Source organism: Leuciscus leuciscus, assembly GCF_965113295.1.
Source record: "Leuciscus leuciscus genome assembly, chromosome: 25".
Taxonomy (NCBI): domain Eukaryota; kingdom Metazoa; phylum Chordata; class Actinopteri; order Cypriniformes; family Leuciscidae; genus Leuciscus; species Leuciscus leuciscus.
In genome coordinates, this window is record NC_138724.1 from 14,088,775 (window position 1) to 14,112,812 (window position 24,038).

Genomic DNA, 24,038 nt, shown 5'->3' on the forward strand with positions numbered 1-24,038 from the left:
TTGTTTAATCCTCCTCTGCTGAGATCTTGAGAGATTTAATGTCTTCCTTTGTCTTCAGATGATTTCATCTAAGGCTGTGGCTGGAAGTCAGTTGTGTTTCTCTTTTTCTCTGTTCTTATTGAATCTCTTTCATTCAGTGATTCTGCTTGTTGACAGCAGGTGTTCATCATTAATGCCCAATCATCACTTAATTAATCACTTAAGTATCTCGTTAACTTTTTAACTCTGATTCAGAGTTATTTTAACTCTCTGTAGAGAGGGACCAAATGTTCTCTGAGCAGAGTTAATTTAATTGGGGATTTTGCTGTGTTACAGCTTAGTTTTCCGACCTGTGTACTGGAACGCGGTCGACCCGGGTGTCACGTCATTCCCAGCTACGACATCCCTATTCCGAGGTAAATGGAACACAGCATATGTATAGTACAGTATGTGACAAGTATATAGAGCGTTATTTCAGAGGGGGCGTTTACACGAAAATGAAGGGAAAAAAATGCGTTTGGCTGGTTTTTTTTCTCATGAAAACAGCCTTTTGGGGGCCTGAAACTTTTGAAAACCGGTTTCCACGTGCACGTTTTTTTTTTAAACAAAACCGTTATTGTCTCTGTGTACGAGTGACATTATACGCATGTATGCTACGTGCTCAGTCTATAGGCTCGCAGTGTTTCATTACAAAGTGACATTGCCACCTACTGGCCTGGCATAAATAATACAGCGTTTTTAGTCGTTTTCGCGGATCGTTTTGATAACGTTGTCGTCTGTACGAGAAAATCACAAAGGAAGAACTTCTGTTCGTGTAAACATACCTTAAGTTTGGAAATCCAATTCGCTATAGTCCCACTCGATTTCAACCTGACCTGGCCTCTTGTGCGTTCCTATACGTCAAACTTCCCATGAAAGCTTTCTGTAGTGTGTAAGCTTTTAAAACCAATACAGTTCAACCTCCAACATTCATGTCATTTGGATTTCCATGCAGGCCTCCTCAAAGTCAGAGTAAGTTTGCTCTCCTCTCAGTCTTTCGGACAGCATAACCCTCCAAAACGCTGCTCCCTGGAGGTTTTGGAGTCTAGATTTTGATGATGGATAGTAAGGCAGAAGGAAGTGGATGTTGAAGCAGAGATTCGTCTTCTCGGACACAAACAAATGTCTTCTTTAAAAGCTGGATACATCACACATCATGAAATTATGACAACATGATGTCAGCTTGTTGCTTCACAAGACCAATGCATCTTCTTTAACCTACTTCTACCGACAACATCACTTGAGTTTGACTGGTTGGACTTGGTCCTAAATTAGAGCATCCTGCGTCATCAAAACAATCAATAAAACAGCAGAATCGTCCAGCATTTATTATCTGTAGATCGTGTGTGTAAGATAAACCCGGAAACAAGCCCGGAAAGAAGATCCCTTGTGGAACTGGGGCTAAAAATAATAATAATGACTAAATCATTCCCCTTTGAGCTATCGGCAGGCCAGTAAGCACAAAATGAGTCTTCTCCAGATCAATTGCTTAATTGCTTTACAGAGTAGCTGCTGTATAAGAGCTGATGGGACAAAATTCTGTCTAGTAAGACCTGCTTGTCCTAATAGTGAAAACAAAAATCGAAAAGGGGCAAAATATCAAGTGCATAAACTTCATTAGTTACCCTCTGCTTTGACTAGATGTTTCTAAAATATCGACGTTTCCATGAGACGTCTTAATGAATGGATTAAAATGAGTGAGTAAGATGAGAACGCAAAGAGATTTTTCGGTAACACTTTACAACAAGGTTTCATTTGTTAACATTAGTTAACGTGAACTAAGAAGGACCAATACTTCAACAGCCTTTAATTAATCTAATGTTAATTTCTACATTTACTAATACATTTTAAAAATCAAAAGTTGTATTCGTTAACATTATAGTTAATGCACTGTGAGCTAACATGAACAAACCGTGTACTTTTTAACTAATGTATACAAAGGTTAATAAGTACTGTAACAAATGTATTGCTCATTGTTAGTGCAAGTCAGTTAATACATAAACTAATGTTAACAAATGAGACCTTATTGTAGTGTTACCAATTTTTAGGCATCATAAGTGTGCTTCTGGTGTAAATACTTCCTTTTAGGATGTCTCGTTTTAGCCTGTTAACATGGTGTTTTAATAAGTCTTTTTTGTGCACTTTTAACCACTTCTGTCCTGATTTCTTCGAGTGAAGGCTCTATGGGCTGTAAATTAATGGGCTTTTTAAGATATTTCGATCTAATGGATTAAAATAAGCTTACTCAATTTACATACTGTATGAACGCACACGGAGACGACAGATAACACAAGGAGAGCAGCAGCTTTTGTTTCTGCTCTGATAACGGCAAGACTACGCTGAATGTTGTGAGTGTGTGTTAGAAATGAGGAAAGATGAGAGAACATTGTGCTTGGTACGTTTTTCAAACCAAACTTGGGTCTTCAGCCGACAAAGTTTGAATCCCGTCTGGCTAGTGCGCTTCCCGTAATGTAGGCTATTTGTGCTTGTAGCATCATTAGCTTAGCAACATGCTAACTCTATTGGAAGATGCTGTAAGTCGTGTCAATGTCTGTGAAAATTTGTGGGCAAAACGCTCCTTTGCCAGTGGTGTAGCACTTTCAACTTTCGTGACCAACTTGAAACCAACGAAGAACCTTTTTGCTCACAAAATCACCGTATTGTGGCCGCACCTTCATTTCTAAATGTGTGATCTAACAGTTATGTGTTTCACTATGTAGACACTAGACAGCAAAGTAGTTTTAGGTTTTGGAACAGACATAATAATTTGGTCATAGCCTAGAAGAAAAAACATTTACAAATGAAAAAAAAAAAACTAAAACTAAAAAAGTTTATTTCTTAAGTAAATATTTAATTTAAGAAAGTTATTTTTACTGGAAAACAAGACAATTTTTTTTTTTTTTATGTGCACTGGGATGTTGATTCAGTCACAAACAAGTTAAAACTAGCTATCAGTTTAAATGCATGAATGTTTAGCCAATCATTATTACATATTTGGGTCTTTAGCGACCCTGATCTATTTCTAACACAGATGGATGGATCTCTACCTGTCGTGATAATATAAAACTCTCCTGATATTAGAGAAACAATTACAGAAGAATAAAATAAAGCACATTTTGGAGCTTGGAAGGGTTCAGTTTGAACAGATGTTTTATACCATCATCACTGTCCTCATCAGAGCTCATTTCCCAGTACATTCAGCATCTGCCTCATATTCGCTATCTCATACATATTCTCAAAACTATCATTTTCAACATCTACAAATTCAGCATTTTAATCGCTGGCAGCTTCTTCACCAGATCAAGAGACAGTGACAGTAATATTTGACAGCGTTCAGTACTTGCTCTGCTGTAAATCTCTGAGCCATTTCAAGTTTTGCTGATGATATTTCCTATTATTTTGTTTTCTGCCTGCAGTAACTATGAGTGAAACTCACTTCATCATTGTGTATCAGACATGATTCCATCTTGTGGAATAAAGGTGAATTGCACTTATTCAGTCATCAAAGATTCAATTATTGTTGTGCAGAAAAAAAAAATACCTACACTGTTAGACACCTCAGGTCGTTTGATGAAGTTTGATGTCTAACTTTAAAAAATGTATGAGGAGGAGGGTAGTGAATGACGTCCCTGGTCACTAAAGACCCGAGGTATGCGTTTAAGGATTAACTGTCTGACCTTAAACATCATTCAACGATCGTTATAGACAAAATAACAGTCGATGTTCTCCTGGAATAACCTGATTTTTTCAGTTGTATTTGTCATCTGCCTTTTGGTGCACGCATGGCAAGGCTGGGTTTTACAAATTCTGGATTCCATCCCCAAACACTCCCTCAGAGGCTTTTGCTTACTAGACTGTTTTGCGGTTCTGTTTGGTGATTCAGAACACCTCAGGGCCGAGCGCTGTAATAGACTCGAGGAGCGCGCCTCAAAAGTGACTCACTTTCCATCATGTTATTGACTCAGTGCCTCTTAAATGTGTTCTTTTCAATTTCGTTAACGTATTGAAGGACATTTTGCTTTTGTGGTTATATAGCACTGACATATCCACATATTTGAGCCTGATATCATACAATATCCTTCCTCGAGTGCGAAAATCTGTGAGGAAAAACTTTTAGCTATCACAAAACCCTTTAATAAAATGCCATGGGCATTGAATTAAAATAAATAACACCATAAATGCTGTCTATAATGGTACCCTGCAGAAAAGGTTGTGACAGCCACTTTGTGCTTTACTGCTCACAAGCTTCACTGAACAATATCATCATCTAGACACTTAACTTCAAACGGGTCGTATAGTAGACTGCACATTTTCTGGCATATACAGCCTGGGTATATGGTGAACAAGCTGTGCTATAATGCCTGGGGACTTAGATATTAGCTTCACATGAGAATATAGGAGATAATTCATGCCACAAGAGAACAATTTCTGCTCACACGGTTTAATTGTTTAATTACAGTGTATCACAGCGCTATAGTTGTTCACTGTGTCCGTGTGACCTTGTCCCACCCTTATAAAAGTCAAGCCCAGCCCTCCCTCGCTCGAACTCTCTGTCCTCTGGTGTAAATGGCATGAGGTCTCCTACTCTCAGGACCCCTGCGCCCGCGCTGGTCACAGGAGAACGAGGTTCATTAGGGGCCGAGATAAGAGGTGACGCTGCAGGCCATCAGGGATTTGCTGAAAATGCTTACATTAATGAAGGTTGAATGCAAGATTGCATTTATGAATATTTGGCCACTATAACTCATTTATAGAGCTGCAAAGTATTCATCGTTTTAAACCTAAAATATGTAATTTACATCATTAGTTCCACAGAACTGGTCTGGCAATTCGTAAAATGCATCTCGAGACCCTGCATCCATTATTGCAATTTAATGAATTACACTGAATTATAATAAGCCTGTATTATTATATATTAGAATAGGCTTATTATTATATTTGTATATTTAACTCGTTCCCACAAGTTTTTTTTTTTTTTTTTTTTTTTTTTTTAAGTTGCCAGCCAACGCTGATAATTTTCACAAAAAATGTATGGCCCCCAGAATATTTTGTTGTATGAATATCTGAACATGCAATATATATATATATGCTTTGAAACAAAAAAAAATCTTCATGTATTCTTTTTAGTCAACACTTGAATGTGGGTAAGTTTAAAAAAACGTTTTTTTTTATTTATTTTTTTTAGCAAAATGCTGAGAAATTTGAGTTTTTGTCAAAGACTGCATCCAGATCGGATTCAGAACGAAGATCAAAACATGGAATAGATCGAAACCATCAACACCCCTAATGCTTCACAGTCCTATACCTCATCCTGGATCGACATTTCATTCAGTAACATTAAGCTTGTTTGATTTAAGCTTTAAGCTTGCTGTTTAATGTTGATCGCGTTATTTTACATAATGCATCTTCTTACATTGTACGATCTCGCTTGTTTCTGCCGCTTCTTCTCCTGTGTTTTGATTAGTACTCTTTCAGAAGAGGTGTAATAGCGCCCCCTACTGTATTACAGTGAAAACACGGAAAGACGGACATTTCCGTTAATGTCGGGGAAAGAGTTAATAATAATATATATATTAGATTTTATTATTATTATTTTATTTGCAATGAAAAGGCCCAACGTTGTCTCCTTCACCGATCCATTCCTTTAATGTCCGCCGGCTGGTTGGTTTGTTGTTTTTGCAGAACTTTAGACATCTCTGTTTGACTAGCACACGTCACAACTCTTAGGAGACACTCTGGATGGCAGGTTAGGTAATAAGCGCTCTTCTCATTCTCTTGATTAACCGAGTGTCCTTCACAGTTGTTCTCTATGTTCCTCCTGTTCTGCGGTCTCTCTCTCTCTCTCTCTCTCTCTCTCTCTCTCTCGCACGCGCGCTACGGAGGACGTTCGTGATTACAGGCTACGTCACTTTTTCTTGTGTATGCAGCTAATGATAATGACGTCAACTATATCCCAGCCACCCTGCATTGATTTAAATACTGTGCAAATCGTGTTAGATTTCATCAGAAGCAAAATACTATTTACCAATCATGTTTTATTTGCCATATTTATTATTTTATGATGCTGTACATCCATTCCACTCTCTGTGTGAAGGATACAGTGCTGAATTCTGCATTTTTTGAGAGCTGACTGTGGTGTCACACACAGGCACAGGTGTCAAGGGCATTTTATCTTGCTTCCTTGCACTGTTCTTGCAGAGATGTGTCAGGCGGGCTGACTGGGCATCGCTTTTGGAGCCCAGCGTGAATATGTGTGAGGTTTGTCTAAAACTGCAGATGCAGAATAGCAGTGGACACTGGGGAGCTGAAGGGGGCGCTGTCCACAACTGGAGGGTCATAGAAACATCTTTAGCTTGTGCTTTAGTATGTGTGAGGGCATAACTTAAACATCTAAAAATGAAGGGCTACATTGCCTGGTTGAACAGTATATTCTGACTGACTGTATGAGAATAAAAGAAAACAAATAGAACCTGAAGAGGAAGTAGAGAGAGTAAACCTACAGTACTGTATATTGACTATTTAAGATAAGTAAAGGTAAAAAAAAAATGTGCACCCCTCCCATATCTGTTGGTCTGTTTGCTTGGTTTTCTGCCTCTACTGCGGATGCTATCTAAAGTGGAGGTCTGCACTGTGAGTGCTGGAAGAATCAGAGGAAGTTGTCAGTGTAATGCAGGCAGAGTGAGGTTTTCCTGTGGGAGTCATGTGGTCAGAGTCAGATTTACTCTACAGATTTACTATTCAAGTAAATCTTTTACAATGTACGAGTATTAAATCAAAAGATTATCTATCTATCTATCTATCTATCTATCTATCTATCTATCTATCTATCTATCTATCTATCTATCTATCTATCAAATTCAAAATGGCTTTATTGGCATGACTGTAAATACAATATTGCCAAAGCTTGGAATACATAGAATAATAACAATAAAAAAAAAAAAATAGACGAAAATATTATAACTTAACGTAAATTTAATGAACATAGATCTATCTATCTATCTATCTATCTATCTATCTATCTATCTATCTATCTATCTATCTATCTATCTATCTATCTATCTATCTTAAATCTGAACAGTAAAAGAAGTCACTTTTAGGTGACTGTATTGCTGAGTTTGCATAAAATGTTGTGCCCTAGAATCCCTCTTCATTCACAATACTCAGTTTATAAAACCACTTTACCTCAATACCTTTTAATAACAACACGGCAAAGTGGAACATCCCAGATGATGCTCTGCTCTCTCTCTCTCTCTCATGTTCCCACCCCTGGAGAAATGCGATGGAAATGTCCAGGCAGTCAGACAGACATGTCACTGCTGTGCTGTGGGAAAGAGGGAGCAGAGTAGAGCTCATCTCATCTCCTCCTGCTGCCATTGCAGTGAGTCTCTCTCTCTGCTGCACACACACACATACACATACACACATACACACACAGGGCTAAAGCACGACATCCCGCCCTCTGCCTCCCCGCAGGTGGACCAACACACCTCCGAACGGATATTACACATCAGGAATGCTATGAATACACCCGATTCTTGCGGGATAGACGTGTCACATTCAGAGATTTTGTGAAATGTATTCGCTTCATCAGCAATAAGAGGAGATCACTGGCGGTACATATGGCGAACTTTGGGCTCATCTGACATGTTGCTGCTCATCCTTATAAGAGACCACAACACACTTTAGCCCGACACACGGGCCGGAGGGGGAAAAAACACGGATTTTATCTCTCCCAGGCTGATCAAGCCCTCATAACCCTGTTTTTTATTTATTTCTTTGAGGCGACAACATTTAGCCTCAACTTGCTTCAGCGCGAGCAGCTAAAGGAACAAAATGTCTGCCCGGGCTTCCTCTAATAAGGTTTGTTAACATTTAACGTTTCTGATACCATGTCAGCAGTTGTTAAGAGCTGAAATATGAAATATAATAGAACCAGAGCTTAAAATGAGTGTGTTATCGATGCATGAGGTCATAAATGTGGGCGCGCGTTTAGCCTCAGCTAACGGAGATTCCTCAACTTATGCTAACACGCTAACGCTAGCTGATCTGTGCGGTAGTTTTACAGCTTTAATTTAACACTTGGCGCTTCCGTTTTCTATATAACCTTTGTTGTTTAAATATCAATACTCTAGTTTTGTTATTTAACGTTTGTGTCGCATTTGTTTGTGTGATAGTAAGACAAATGTGCCGTTAAGTGCTTAGCTGAAGTGGTTTCAAAGTCTGTCGGTTTCATGAAGCTTTTAAATGTTGCGTTTTAACGTTTTTAAATATGATAATATAATGCAAATTTTGTCTGTCATCTCAGCTTTCAAACAAACAGGTTGACAAAGCATTGTATTGACAATATCACAAGTGATCGAACAAATATGACAGAGAAGGGGAAGTGCTTATGTGAAATCTCTTTAAGCTCTTATAAAAATGTTATGTAAAATTTCTCTGTATTTCAGGATTTAAATGAGTATTTTGTCGCTGTTAATAAGTAGCCTGTGTGTGTCAGAGCTGACATTCATAAATGGTTTATGCACACTGATGACAGGAATGATAAATATGAAACTCGTCAGCTGCGGTTGTTGGAAGGATGTGTTTGCTTGAGTTTGAACTTTAAAGTTAACTCTTCTCCATTAATTTAAAGCCCATGGAAACTTTAGGACGTGAAATGTAAATGATATCAGCTGTCACACGATACAGTTTCTGTTGGGCGGGTCTTTCCGTTGACACCTGTTGAAGCCCCGCCCACAACAGGTGAGCTTCATGAAACAGGTGGAACATCTCAGGAATGTGACTCTTCTCGCTGTCATGAGTCACGGGTCGCTTTGCTGTCAAGGGATGTTTGGGTAAGCCGAGGAACATTTAACCTGTTTGACCGGATCAGCCGACAGAGCATGATTTACTTGAGTTTCTTTATATGATGTTGTTTTAGGCTACATGAGTTATGATTTGACATTGCTTTCTTTTTCGTCATTTATTAATGGTAAGTTTTACCACAGTGTAGATGACAAAAAAAAATGTTTTACACACATGCCAAATTTGTCAATACTGGTCCACCGTTATGTGGCATTATTGATATGAATTAGAGATACATAAAACTTTAATAATATATTGTATTTTCTATGATATAATCAAATAGGTGCATATACAGTGTGTTTAATCTGATCAAAAGGGTGTGTTTTATCTATGGACTGCCCATAGATTTTGGAATTGTCACTTGGTGGATTGCCATTTAAACGGCCTATCGGCACAGTTATAGGCTGATTATGTTCATCTCAGAATAGCCAAAAATATTAGCATATTAATTAACCTGTGCGATATATATCGATCTCTCAATACCTGCCAAATTCAAGTTGGCACTACCAGGCCTTAAGACCCCGATATTCTTCAAACGAAACCAAATAACGAACTGATGTGACGTCATTTCGACCAAAATCAGGCCAAAACGAAGTTCTTTTGGAGTTAGTTTGGGGAGTTTGAAACAGCTTGCCAAAAGTGAACTTTCCAGAAAAGTTTGATACGGCTGATAAACACCTTCGTAATACTATTGGTCCATATTCATCTTCATGTTCATTTACTATCAAGCCTTAAATGTGTCATACTATCCCTAAAACTGTATTTGGCATGATTACATTTAAATACATTTTTGTTGTCTGAACTTAAATTGAAAATGTAGCTGTTTTCCCCCATTTTCATAATTAAAAATCTGTAATTAAATGAAAAAATCATTCATTTCCCACAGACTTTAAAGTAATTTTTAGCTCCATTAAAGTCACTGAGCTCTTGTTTTGTAAATTTAGTTTGATATTCTTTTTGCTCATTTAAAGTAATAGTTCACTTAAAAAAAAAAAAAAAAATTCTGTTGTTTCAAACCTGTAAGAATTTCTATCTTCTGCTAAACACAAAAGATGATATTTTGAAGAATGTCGGTAACCAGACAGTTGATGGACCCTGACATGGTTACTGACATATCATCTTTTGTGTTCAACCACTTGAGGGCGAGTAAATTATGACAGACTTTTCATTTTTAAGTGAACTATTCCTTTAAGCGAGAATCAGACTTTCGTTCTTGTGTTTGAATTAAATTGACTTATATTGCAGTACCTAAAAAAAGGTTCCTTGTCCATTATTCCCTTGCCAAAGGCGATGTTTATGCATATTGGTGCATGGCGAATGTTAATTTTTGACTGTGGTTGTAAGACTTGTTTTGTTGGTTAATAACAGCACTTATTTGTGGACAAAACAGATGCGGGGAAAAGGGATTGTGCTTTAGTTTGCATTGTTCAGTAATACTTATCCCTCTCATGGTCCGGTTGCAGTGTTGCCAAGTCTGCGGTTTTCCCGCAGAATTCTGCAACTTTTATACTGTTGCTGCGGGTTATTTGTTTTGTTCACGGGTTTAAGCGACATCCATTTTACCCCCCTCCCCCATTCTCAGGCCAGAACACAATTTTTTTTAAATGAGCAATTCGGCTGATTTTGTTGTGCAGACCTGGCAACCCTACCGGGTAGTTTCACTGGTCAAGTCTACTCTGTAATCCTGTTGGTCTAATCTCTTCATGAGATCAAAGGCAGAACCACAACATGATTTCCCGTCTAGCCTGAATGGAGGATTTTGTTTGTGCCTCGCTCTGTGCCCTTTCTTGGTAAAAACACTGGCCCTAGTCTCCGGCCCTACATTACATCTGAAATGAAGCTTTAGATGTAGACTTGTTAGGGTAATGCAGTTTGGCAGGCAGAAGCCTGGACACTGACTCGCTCAAGGTAGCTCAGCTGGCTGAACGCTAGACAACTTTACTGTGCCCATGATTTCTGTCTTTCGATAATAATCTGTTTTGAGGAAAATAAATCCACTCCCTTCCGTCATTATAATAATTAAAGCCAATTTAATCTATGTATACAGCTCTTTTGGCTGTTTATTTTCCAAATGCCATCTTTCCTGGAGTTTTTGCTTGGGTGGCATAAAAGGTTTGGGTTTGGGTCGTAATAACATCACTTGGGTTCCCATACAAATAAGGACTCTGTCAGAGAAAGAAAAAGTGTACTTCTTTCGACCAAAATTTTATTAACTAGCCTACAATTCTATATTATTACTATAATAATATTTATTTACAATTTTTTTCCATATTATTTTAATTTATTTTGCCAATTAATTTTGTATTATTATTATTAATTAATTTTGAATAATTTTTTATTTTTATTTTTAATAATAGTATTGCTTTTTCCAAGTTTAAAATGTTTTTAAATTAATAATAAATTATTAGGATTACCACAAATATTTTTTTCCATATTGTTTAATTTATTTTGACTTTAATACTGTGTAATATCAACATCGACTTGATTGGTAGGCTATATCTAGTTTAAAAAATAATAATATTTTTCAAAAGATATTACCATTGTTCCATGTCCCATGCTGCATTTTAGTACCTCTTTATTAGTGATTTTTCTTTTTCTTTATTTTCTTGGGAAGGTTCTCGAAAGCTCATAGTGTGCAAAAGAGAAAGATGAAATGTCTCCAGAACTGTATTTAACTCCCGTTTAAGCTGGTTGTTTGTTAGTTAGTGTTTTTATCGTAAGTGCTTTAGCTACAGTATGAGTTTCGGGAGTTGGCATGGTGATTTCTCCCCCCAGCTGCCTTCAGTCGTTTGTTTAATCTTGTAAAAGAATGCGAGAGCCGTCCTTCACAGCGGCGGTGGGCAAATCCAGGACTTAGCCGAGGATACAGACAGAAACGACTCCATGGGCGTCGGATGGAAAAAAAAAAAGTGGGTGGGTCCTCCCACAGAAAAATTTGCCTGGAGTAAATACCATTTCATGTATTCTGGTGCCTTTTAATTAAAGGTCCCGTTCTGCGTGATCCCATGTTTCAAACTTTAGTTAGTGTGTAATGTTGCTGTTAGAGCATAAATAATATCTGTAAAATTATAAAGCTCAAAGTTCAATGCCAAGCGAGATATTTTATTTAACAGAAGTTGACTACAAAAAACGGCTCGATTGGACTACATCCCTCTACTTCCTTCTTTAATGATGTCACTAGAACCGTTTCTTGACTAACCTCCGCCCACAGGAATGCTCCCTCAACTCTACTGGCTACTTGCGCACTTCTTATAACTTAGGCTACTGTGTTTAGTCAGCTCTTACGGTGATTTTCTGAAGTAAAACTGACGCTTCATCTTTTGTGTGATGTACAATAAACTTTATTAAACTCATCAGTACATGTTTGATCATCATTCAGACAGCAGACTTGTAGGCTATTAATAAATAATGGATACATAGCCTACAAGCAGATGACAAATACGTTATAATTAGAGGTCGACCGATAGTGGATTTTACCGATAACGATAGCTAGGTTGGGCCATACTTGTCGATAACCGATTAATCAACCGATAGTTTTTAAAATTGATACTGGATAAAAACAAACATAACACTCAAAGTAAAACAGTGCTGAACTTTATTATAAAAATAATAAAACTGTATTGAACCATGAAAACATGCTAAATGAAATAAATATATAATATGAATAAATATTGAAGTCAATAAAAGACATTCATTCAAACTGAAACAAAAAGTAATACTCTAAATAACAAATAAAACCAGTTACATTCAAATATCTACAATGCCAGAGCACTGAAATGACATAAATATTAAATGTATAGTCTCACACTTTTGCTTCTATTTTATAAACACTTGATGATTATCTAATCAAAATAACAAAACATGTATTAACCCCTTAAACCCTAAGCGTCCCGCCGGCGGGACGCCACCCCATGAAAAATATTCATAATCAAATTACTAAGCAACCACTGAATGGAACAACACAAAATAGGTATCATTTTAAAGCTTAGAATCTCAGCTTTTTAATGCATCTAATTACTTCGATCAACTTCTAATGATTGCAGAGTTATTCCACTAAATACGAGTGTACCCGCCGCAGGCGCCACCTAGCTGCAAAATTAATAATCATAATTTTTTTTCAAAAATATTACCTGGATCAACTTAAAATAGATGTCATTTGAAAGCTTAGAGTCTGAAATTTACAATGAATGTAGCCAATTTGATAAACTCCAATGTAGTGCTGAGTTATTTGCTGATAAATAGAAAAAAAATGTTTTCATAATTTATAAACTACTTTTTTGTACCACATACTGCAATATGTCAAAAACATCATACAGCTCAGATAGTCCTGTGTCATATGTCATTTGAAAGGTCTCAATGAGTAGAATACAACAAGCATAATTGTTCCAGGGTTTTTAATAAACTTGAGCAAGGTTTTTGTAAAATAACCCCTTAAGAGACCCATGTGTAAACCATATATGGATGCTGCATTTTAGACACATTTCCGCTTGTAACTTCATGAAACATGCTCCAATTGTGGAAAATGACACATCATTATTTACAGCAGATGCTTACAATTAAAAAGAGTCCAAACTCAACATAATCCATCACTCAGAACTAAAGATAATCCTCATGGAGTTCTAAACCACAAAAAATCCACTGATTCACGTAGCCTAGCAAGGTAGCTTAGACTTGGCCTTTTTACTCGTATCTTCATGAAACATTCGCCGATCATGAAAAATTATACATCGTTATTTACAGCAGGAGCTCACGATTACAAAGAGCCCAAACTTAATATATTCCATCAATCAGATCTAAAGATATTTCCTCATGGCGTTCTAAAACAAACAATACCTCAGACGCGCCTATCCTAGTATATACTCATGAAGCACTCGCGTTTGGTTTTCACTTATAACTTCACAAAGCATGCACAGATCGTAGAAAAATGCACATCATTATTTTCAGCAGACTCTCACGATTAAAAAGAGCCCAAACTCAGCAAAATCCATCACTCAGATCTAAAGATATTCCTCGTGGGAGTTGTAACACACGAACCACCACCGGCGCGCATAGAGCGTTTATTATAGATGTAGCACTTGTCGCGTTTTAACTCATAACTCAATGAAGCATGCATCAATTGTGGAAAATGGCACATCATTATTTACAGCAGATTGTTAAGATTAAAAAGAGCCCAAACTCGCCATAATCCATCACTCAGATCTAAATATATTCCTTATGGCGTTCTAACACAAAAAATTCCACAGGCGGATCTATGAAGTAGCAATAGCAGTGATGCGATGTTGTTTTGATGTGACGTTTCAGCTCATAACTCAATGAAACATGCATGGATTGTGAAAAATCACACATCTTTATTGACAGCAGATTCTCACGATTACAAAGAGCCCAAACACAACATAATCCATTGCTTTGATCACGAGATATTCCTCACGAAGTGATGCATACTTGGCTAAAAAACAAGTCTCTCATCCTCCCGGGGTGCAAAGTGTTTTCCAGTTTTCCCGGAACCATCCGTGCTCGATTTCAAACGTGGAATAACACAAAATATGTATCATATTAAAGCTTAGAATCTCAGCTTTTTAATGCATCCAACCACTTCGATCAACTCTGAACGAGTGCTGACTAGTCTCTCTCAACCGGAGTGTACCGCCCGTAGACGCCCCACAGGCGCCACCTAGCTGCGAAAATATTAATTATCATATTTTTCCAAAATATTGCCTTGATTCAAACAAAATTGGTGTCATTTGAAAGCTTAGAGTCTGAACTTTACAGTGAATGTAGCCAATTCGAAAAACTCCTAAGTACTGCTGAGTTATTTGTTGATAAATAGAATATTTTTTTTCATAATCTATAAAATAGTATTTTGTACTATGTACTGCAATGTGTCAAAAACATCATACATCTCATGAAACATTCAAAAATCATTGAAAATTGCACTTAATTTTTTACAGCATATTAATACAATTCAAATGAGCCCAAAATTTACTTAATCTATTGCTTTTATGACAAGATTTTCTTCATGGTGAAACAATTTTAAAAATGCCCATGAGGGGGCGTCAAGGTCTCAACAAAAAGGCTATCTTGGTTCCAAATGCTATAACTTTTGATTGCTTTATCCAATCACCACAAAATTTTATCCAGATGCAGCTCATATATAGAGGGACTTCCCCAAAAAAGAATTTTCCTTCTACCTTATTTCCTTCCTGAGTTATTCCATGTCAAATAAGAAAGATATGCATTATCATTATAAAAATTATATATATTTTTTGTCTTTTATCAGCAGTTTCTCGGCAGGAGAATGTCCAAATGTAATGTAATGTATATTTTCAAAAAATTTGAAAAGTGTTCTTTCAAACGATACCTACCTTTAGAATCTCCTTGCTATAGTTTTGAAGTTATGAGTCTTTAGTTTTGTGTATGTCACTAAGAAAACTCATTTTTTTTATTGCCTTCCAAATGTGTGAGGACTTAACAAAAAGGCTCCCTTTGTTCCAAGTGCTGTAACTTTGGATTACTTTATGCTATCATCATAAAATAACGATCCAGACGCAGACCACACATAGGGGAACATCACAAAAAAAGAATTATTTTGCCACCGTATTTCCTTCCTGAATTATTGCATTTCAAATAAGAAAGATATGTAAATTATTAAAAAATAATATTAATATTTTTGTCTTTTATCAGCATTTTCTCAGCATTAGATTGTCCAAAAGTAATAAAAATTTATATTTTCTAAAAATATAAAAAGTTTCCTAACAAATGATATCTACCTTTTGACTCTCCTCTCTATAGTTTTGAAGTTATGAGTCTTTACTTTTTTGTGTGTCACTCAGACAAAAAACTCCAAAAATGGCCTCAGGGTTTAAGGGGTTAAAGTGATGACGAAAAAATAACCGAAATCGAATGCTTTTCTGATTTGTTTATATGTTTCTGTCGGCTGTATGAACATATCACTTTGCTATCTTACGTCTCTAGCTTTAAATATGCAACTTCTCTGCATATTAAATGCATAAAAGTGACCAGCTGGATATAAACTAATGCAAATAGAGGTAACAATTGTGACATTAAACATTCGGGTCGGACTTACGTTTATTTTTGTCAGTGTTTTAACCGCTTGAGGTACTACTAATGTTAGCGTCCTCTCAGCCTCGAAGGCAAACAAACATACTGTTGTGCTGTTCTTTCTCTACTAATGCAGCATTTAGTCAACAAAAAAATGCAGTGTATACATAGGCTACCTTTTAGCTGTCGGTGCTTTAAACGCGCATCTGATGTCAGCGCTCTCCACGCAGCATGTGCTCTCAGTGCAGCACGCAGCATCACGTGTTGAAATAAACAACACGAGGCATCAGCGATAGTTTTTATTACACCTCTAGAGGCCGCTCTTGTACTGCATGATGCCAGCAGACCCTTCTCAGCTCTCTCTTACTGTGTAATGAATGACAGCGCGCGCTTCTCAGCTGCTCCAGCAACGGACGCGACCAGGAAAAACTATCGGTATGTATTTTTGCCGATAACGATAGTTCCACCAATCAACTATCGGTGCCGATTAATCGGCAAAACCGATGAATCGGTCGACCTCTAGTTATAATAACCGTAATTAAACTACTAAACCATACCTGTTCCATCTCTATACAGCACTCTGACTCTGTAGGCATTATTGTCCGACTCGAAATGAACGCCGTTACTGAGAGTTTCTGATATTATCATCATTCCGTGAGATGAATTTTTCCTGACAGACTGAGCACGAGCTCATGAAGCTCCGCCCCCTGTGTCGTCCAGCAGCAGCTCATTTGCATTTAAAGGGCACACACTGAAACAGCTCGATTTTCTGAGCCCCAAAAAATTTCAATTTAAACATGCTGTAAAAAATGATCTGTTGGGTATTTTGAGTTCAAACTTCACATACACACTCTGGGGACATCAGAGACTTATTTTACATCTTGTGAAAAGGGGCATAAAACGGGACCTTTAAACAAGTAAACTAAACTCGACTTCACGTCGGGCGGTTCTTTGCCTCCACGTCGTGCATTAAATGCACAGCTATCCATGGATTATCCCCCTAATTCCATGGTCATTTGCCAGCAATGACAACTTAAAGCTGTTATTGATGTTTGCAACGCAATATTTGACTGGAAGGGTACAACGGGCGGTTACTTTCGTCAGTTGCGGCTCGTTGAGAAATATAATGTAGCGATTCAGCGGAAATGGAGTTTAATTTATTAGGGAATTCCTCAAGTGGAATGGATTTGACTGACGGCGCTCTGAAAAGCGAACAGACAAATGCGCTGAATTAGAGACGGTAAAAGTGAGTGGGTATAATATCATTGGTCTTAAAAAGTGGGTGGGTCTTGTCCCACCCATTTACAATGGTTCCAACGCCCATGAATGACTCCCTAACAAAGTTTCCCGAACACTCCCCATCTACCATTGGTCAACAAACATTTAGTCCCGCCCCAAACTCATGCCATTGGTTGAGACACAAATCACACACTTTTCAGCTTTAACAATAGCAAATAAGCAATTCACACAATATTCATTTGAAATCACTATAGAGCTTCCTTCTGTTAATCGGCCAATCAGAAACTAGAGCTCAATTAATCGTTAAAAGATCGCAACCTTGATTCAAACACCCACACAATTGTATTCCTGAATGACAGCAAATCAGCTGTGTCTATTAAACCTTTGACAACGATCACAGCGAACATTCAGATCTGCGTTGGCGCTGGCGCTGATCTTTTCAACCACACAGTATTGTTATTTCTGTCTTACAATAATTCATATTATCACAGAAGTACTGGGATAAAAGTTTATAGTTCGGATATTGGCTAAACACTGATGTCTATGTTAGCAATCAAAATAGAGGAAATCATCTTTTGAAAGTAACTTGACGCTTTAAATAAAGATTGAACCAATTACATTGTTACACCCGTAGATGGCGACAGGTGACTTCAAATGTATTTGTCATTGAATCATTCTTTCAAGAGATTCGTTCAAAAATGCTGATTAATCCAGAAATGAAACAAATATTTATGAGCGAGTCATTGAATCATCCATTCAATTCAAATAATTCAAATTGATTAAATATTTTTTATATGAATATAAGACTGCAGCAATTAACATTTTGTCAGAACCTCTAGTAAATTACAGGTTATTTTGTTTAGTTGTTTATTCAGACTTGAAAAAAAAACCCCAAAAAAGTGATTCTCATTTTATCCAGAATAGGTCAATGCAGATAATCTCAAAATCACAAATTAATCTTTCAGTCGTTTAATTGAGAAAATTTGTGTTTTCATTAGGTTATCGAGTGTTTCTGGTGTGTTTGTGGTGTTTAGCTCGAGTGTGTGTCCTCGTTGTCCTGTATAATGATGCATTTGATACATGAGATTGAGGGGATCAAGGACAAAGATACAGGCCAGGGCCCTCTCTCTCTCTCTCTCTCTCTCTCTCTCTCTCTCTCTCTCTCTCTCTCTCTCTCTCTCTCTCTCTCTCTCTCGTAGGGTCTCTTCTGTGTCAGGTGACCTGCTATTCTGTGAATCTTGGCCCTGTATTCTCTCTCGTGGATCAAGGGATTATTTTGTGCTTGTGGGTTAGACACTGACCCAGTACTTCTGCGTGTAAGAATGCGGTCCACGTGAGACACACAGGGCAGTTCGTTATCATAGTGAACATGTAACGGTCATGAGCAGGATATCACTTGCACTGCGTTGTCGTTTAGTATTACAATGCTAGTTGTAAATGTTGAGTTGAAAACAGTGTTTGATGAATAAATAATAAGTCTTTTAGGCAGAATAGAGATGTTAAGATGAAAATGCTACCCTGGGATGCATTCTTGCATTCCTTCTGCACTTAATAACAAATAATCAGCATCTCGCAGCATGAATTTTCCATTTATGACTGTGTGAATTAAAACTACTTCAGCTTTTGCTATGCAGAGCATTGTGTATATGCGTAAAAATGATTATTTTCAAGCCTCATTCTGAGCCTCTGTCTGAAACGATCCATTTTTAATCGCCGACTCCTTTAAGGCTTGTCAGTAATCGGCCACTGTTATTGGCTAACGTCATTAAATAGGAAACTGTATCGACACTCATTTGCTTTGGCTCGCGAGTACATGTTTGGAAAACATTATCAATATAAAACCGTAATTTACCAATCGTCAAAACCAACTCTCGTTTACACTGGGCCTCGCTTACACTGGGCCTCGTTTACACTGGGCCTCGTTTACACTGGGCCTCGCTTACACTGGGCCTCGCTTACACTGGGCCTCGCTTACACTGGGCCTCGCTTACACTGGGCCTCGCTTACACTGGGCCTCGCTTACACTGGGCCTCGTTTACACTGGGCCTCGTTTACACTGGGCCTCGCTTACACTGGGCCTCGCTTACACTGGGCCTCGCTTACACTGGGCCTCGTTTACAAAACAAAATGCTCCGAACAAACATATAATCCCACGACGTGATCCGGGACGCCATTAAAATAAACAATCCACTTGTTTAAAATAAAATGACTCGATTGTATGTTGATAGTGTGTCTTAACGTAATACAAGATATAAGTCTTTAAAATATGTTGCCACTAGAATTTACCCATGAAAACGCTGTTCACTGTTTCCATTGAGTGTTTTCAGTTTCAGAAGACTGAGAAATCAGTGCATCCTCGCTGTGGACATCGCCGAGCGTAGAGAATAAAACACGGTACTTTCTCTCGAGCACAATATCATAACATTTCCACTCCAGCCAGGAATAGATGTGCTGAGACACCACATTTAAAATAGTGCTGTCAGAACGCACAGACTTCAACTGATTTAGCTAAACTGAGTTTATATTGCGACTGAGTGTGTTTGAAAGAAGCGACTCGTGCGTGACTGTGTGGAGCACTTGGCATCTCTTCACAGTCTCTGATGTCCCTGAACTATCGAAATCACTGTTTTGTTTAGCGTTAAACGTGAAGGAAGCTGTGCGGTGTGCTTTTGAAAGCATGTGAACAGTAGTGGGGGTAAAGCTTGTCATTTTTGCGCCTGTGGTTGATGATTCTGGCTGCAGTCTCAGTCCAGTGATCTTTCTGCCTTCAGCTCTTTGGCCGTATAAGCTTGAAGTGCCGAAGCCTTTCATCTAGATCCAGTCGTCTAGATTCAATGAAACTCTGTCCGTGTGGGACTGTAAAGTTTGAGCATTTTACTCACATCTCATTCCTGAAGTTTGTGAATAAAAACATCTTGAATTGAACAAAGCAATTGACATATCATTCATGAATGAACAAATCATGTTGTTCATGGACAAACTGAACTGATTCTTGAATGAACTGGGACGTTTGTGAGCAAATAAGGCATATAGTTTGTGAACGAATCGATTGAACAAAGCATCTCATTTGTGAAACGACAATCAACTAATTTTGTTGGTGAACAAACTAAATGAATTGGTTAGGGATGCACCGATCCACATTTTTTCACTTCCGATCCGATCCCGATACCTGAATTTGGATATCGGCCGATACCGATACTATTCCGATACCAGAGCTGTGTTTGCTTTAATATTATTATTATCATTATTGTTTATTTTATATGATGCTGAAATAAACTCCTCTCAACAGGCAAGTATGATATGTAGGCCTACATATTTATGCATGTATGGTAAGTATAAGGTCAGAAAAGGAAGTCAGAAAAACAGTAAATCCTGTTAACAGGAAAAATCCCATTCTGAAAACAAATATGCAACTGTAGGTCATGTCAATATTTATTACATTCCCAAAATGTCAAATACTTGAGTCTTGAAATATAAGAAAAGTGCAAGTGTAAACATCTTACACACACACACACACACACACACACACACTCTCTAAAGGGTGATCCTCGCTCCGATGCTGTAACTCTCTCGATGAATGCTCGATCAACATCAGCCATGTGCAAACAGACAAGCGGATTTCGCCTCAGACGCGCGTCAATTTCGCTTCAAAGTTTTGCTTTTTACGAGCGTCAATTTCGCTCTGGGCGCGCGAATGGATTCAAAATATTCAAGCGTCCAACTAGACGCGGCAGACGCGAATTTGACGCGCTATTCGCGTTTGGTGTGAACGCACAGTAACGTGGTGCTTTTTTAAATGTTTGATTGCATTCGTTGTGTTGTACGACGCGAGGGAGCTTCAACGAGCTCTGAATTACGGCTTTGCAAACATTGCATTTTGCTGTCTTGCTCTGCGGTGTTTCCAGTGTGAAGAATTTCCACACAGCGGCCGCAAACTGCGGAATGGATTTCCTGAGCGGTGGCGTGTCTCATAACTCTGTGTCTCATTGAGCCGCGCCTCCGTTCAGGAAATCCATTCCGCAGTTTGCAGCCAGCTAGCAGACTAGCCGGCGGGAATCACTTTTGGAGTCATTTCAGCAGACAACGTTAAAGCGCAGACATGACTCAAGGATATCGGATATCTCCGCAGGTTGGATCGGGAAAATCCGATACGTGAATTACGCTGGTATCGGTCCCGATACCGATACTGGATCGGATCGGCCCCATCCCTAGAATTGGTACATCTTGTTTATGAATGAACTGAACAAACGAAGCTTCTTGTTCTTAGACAAAGCAGCTTGTTTGACACATCTTGTTTGTGAATTAATTAAATGAACTAATAATCTCACTTGTGACACCAAATGAACTAAGCATTTTGTTTGTGAACTACCGGAATAAATCAGTACGTCTTGCTCACGAATGAAGAGAACGAGCAAAGTATCTTGTTCTTGGACAAACTAAGCAAATGTAGCAGCTTGTTTGTGAACAAACTAAGCGAATGAGGCATCACATTCTTGAATGAAATGAGAACTGAACAAATCAATACATCTTGCTCTTAAACTAAACAAAGCGTCTCGTTCTTGGACAAATTCAGCGAGCAAAGCATCTCGTTCATGAAACAACTGAACAGACTGGGACAACTCACTCAGTCATAAATGAACTGATCGAACGCTTGTGAAATAATCGACTGAAGTGTGAAACAACTAAATCAACTAATCATATTATTGGTAAATTCAAAAATGAAGCGTCTTGTTCATATGCGAACTGAAAGACTTTGTGAACTAACTTAGGCCACTTGCCTGCGAATGAATCTGAACAAATAATTTTGGTGAATAGATTCAAAAGATAAGTCACTAAAGTTTCTTTATTAGTATAAATAATTTTTCTCAAGTAATTCATTTTTATGAGCTTTGCCTGTCCCCTTATAAATTTAAACTTGGAGGCATAAGTGTTCCTATGAAAAATAATAAAGTGTAGAGTCCTGAAGCAAAAACAATCCCAAACATCAAAGGGTGTGATTTCAAATTCATCCTGAATGCGGAGAGGCGACAGTCAGAAACTGCCTGTTGTTTCTCTCTCTCGTCCCTCTCATTCTGAAACTAACTTGCGTAACAAAAGGAAAGTTGACGCATGTCATTTTGCCCAAGCACAATGCAACGTTTAGTGTAGTCGGATTACATAAGGGTGTGTTCCGTAGTAATTTGTGTGTTTGTAATAACTCTGGCATCCTCTCGTTTTATAGTGGCGGGACGAGGGTTCAAAGGTCAGCCGTGACACCAGGGTTAATGAGGCCTTGTTTTCCTGCTGTCTGGTGTAGTATTTCTCACCACGGTATCACCTGGACATGAGCCAGATGCTGTAATGCAAACAGTGAAACACACACAGACACGGTGAGAGTGCAAGGATACCTGACATACCTGATCGTAGCCATTGATTCGTTCTAGTGCGCTGTCAAACTGGTTTCGGCAAAACAAGTTGTGTGGATGTAGTGATACGGGCCGAGGCCATCCGGTTTCTTTTTAGGGTCATACTTTCATTTAGGGTCCAATTCTCACTATAAACTCCTTCTGCTTATTAATAGTTAGTAAGGTAATTAAGTTTAGGTATTGGGGATGTAGAATATGGTCTTGAAGAATAAGGCATTAATATGTGCTTTATAAGAACTAATATCAGCCAATATCTTAGTAATAATAAGCATTTTAATAATCTACTAGTTAATAGTTAGGACCCTAAACTAAAGTGTTAATTTTTTGGGATTTCTTTGGCTCAAACATTCACTCTTAATTGGTTGGTGACTGAGAAATGTTTAATAGTTATTTGGTGATTATCTGTTCATTTTCCACATACTTTTCTAACAATAATCTCTTGAAGTTTTGAATATGCAAAACTGTATGATTTAAGAGATTTTTGGTAACCCTTTACAATAAAGTTCAATACATTGCCATTAGTTAATTCTAGTTAATTAAACTATGAAAAAAAAAAAAAAATGTTACTGCATTTATTCATCTAATTAAATGTTAATTTAGTTTCTAAATATATACAAAAGTTTGGGGTCATTGAGATTTTTGTTGTTGTTGAAAAATTCATACTTTTATTCAGCAAGGTTGCATTAAATTGATCAAAAGTTACAGTGAAGATATTTATAATGTTACAAAAGATTTCTGTTTCAAATAAATGCTGTACTTTTGAACTTTGTATTCATCAAAGAATCCTGAAAAAATTGTTTTTTATCACGGTTTCCACAAAAAATATGAAGCAGCACAACTGTCTTCAACATTGATGATAATATTAGAAATGTTTCCTGAACAGCAAATCATCCCTGATTTCTGAAGGATCATGTGACACTGAAGACTGAAGAAATGATACTGAAAATTCAGCTTTGATCACAGGAATAAATTACATTTTAAGATATATTCAAATATAAAATAGTTATAAAACAGGCGTAATATTATTTCACATATTACTGTTTTTTTACTGTATTTTTGATTAAAAAAATGCATTTTTGTACAAATTCACATGAATGTAAATGAACATTCATGTATTATGTACAAAATGAGTTAACGATGAACTACAGTATATTTATATATTTAAAAAAAAATGTCATTCTTAGTTTGTGATGCCTAATGTAATTAATTAATAATTGCTTTGTCTATTTATACATGTTCATGCTCATTTTCCCAATTTCTGCACTCACTTAAAGTGACACTCATAAAGTTTGCATTAATCTTTAAAAATGTAATAAGCTGTTGAATGTAATCTCAAAATGAACATTGATTTTTCATACTGTACATTATAGTGTTGTGATGCCCAAATTGACTTGTAGCATTTAAAATGATTGATTTCATTTTGTAGTGGTTTTTATTTTGTTTTATTTTGACAAATTAGCGTAGACTTTTATT

At 37.4% G+C, this 24,038-nt stretch overlaps 1 protein-coding gene across 16 annotated transcripts in view; it reads left to right on the plus strand.

The window, feature by feature from the left end:
* tjp1b (tight junction protein 1b) overlaps positions 1-24,038 on the plus strand; it is a 114,884-nt gene that overhangs the window by 37,425 nt on the left and 53,421 nt on the right. Inside the window, exons 1-2 of one of the 16 annotated variants that reach the window (XM_082158987.1) lie at positions 7,408-7,878; positions 22,382-22,529. The exons of 13 other annotated variants lie outside the window; for them this stretch is intronic. Coding sequence is in view for 2 of the 3 variants with exons in the window: in XM_082158983.1 (XP_082015109.1) it covers positions 7,298-7,396 (99 nt within the window). In the remaining variant the exon portion in view is untranslated. 2 more of the 16 variants (XM_082158983.1, XM_082158985.1) reach the window with 2 other exon arrangements.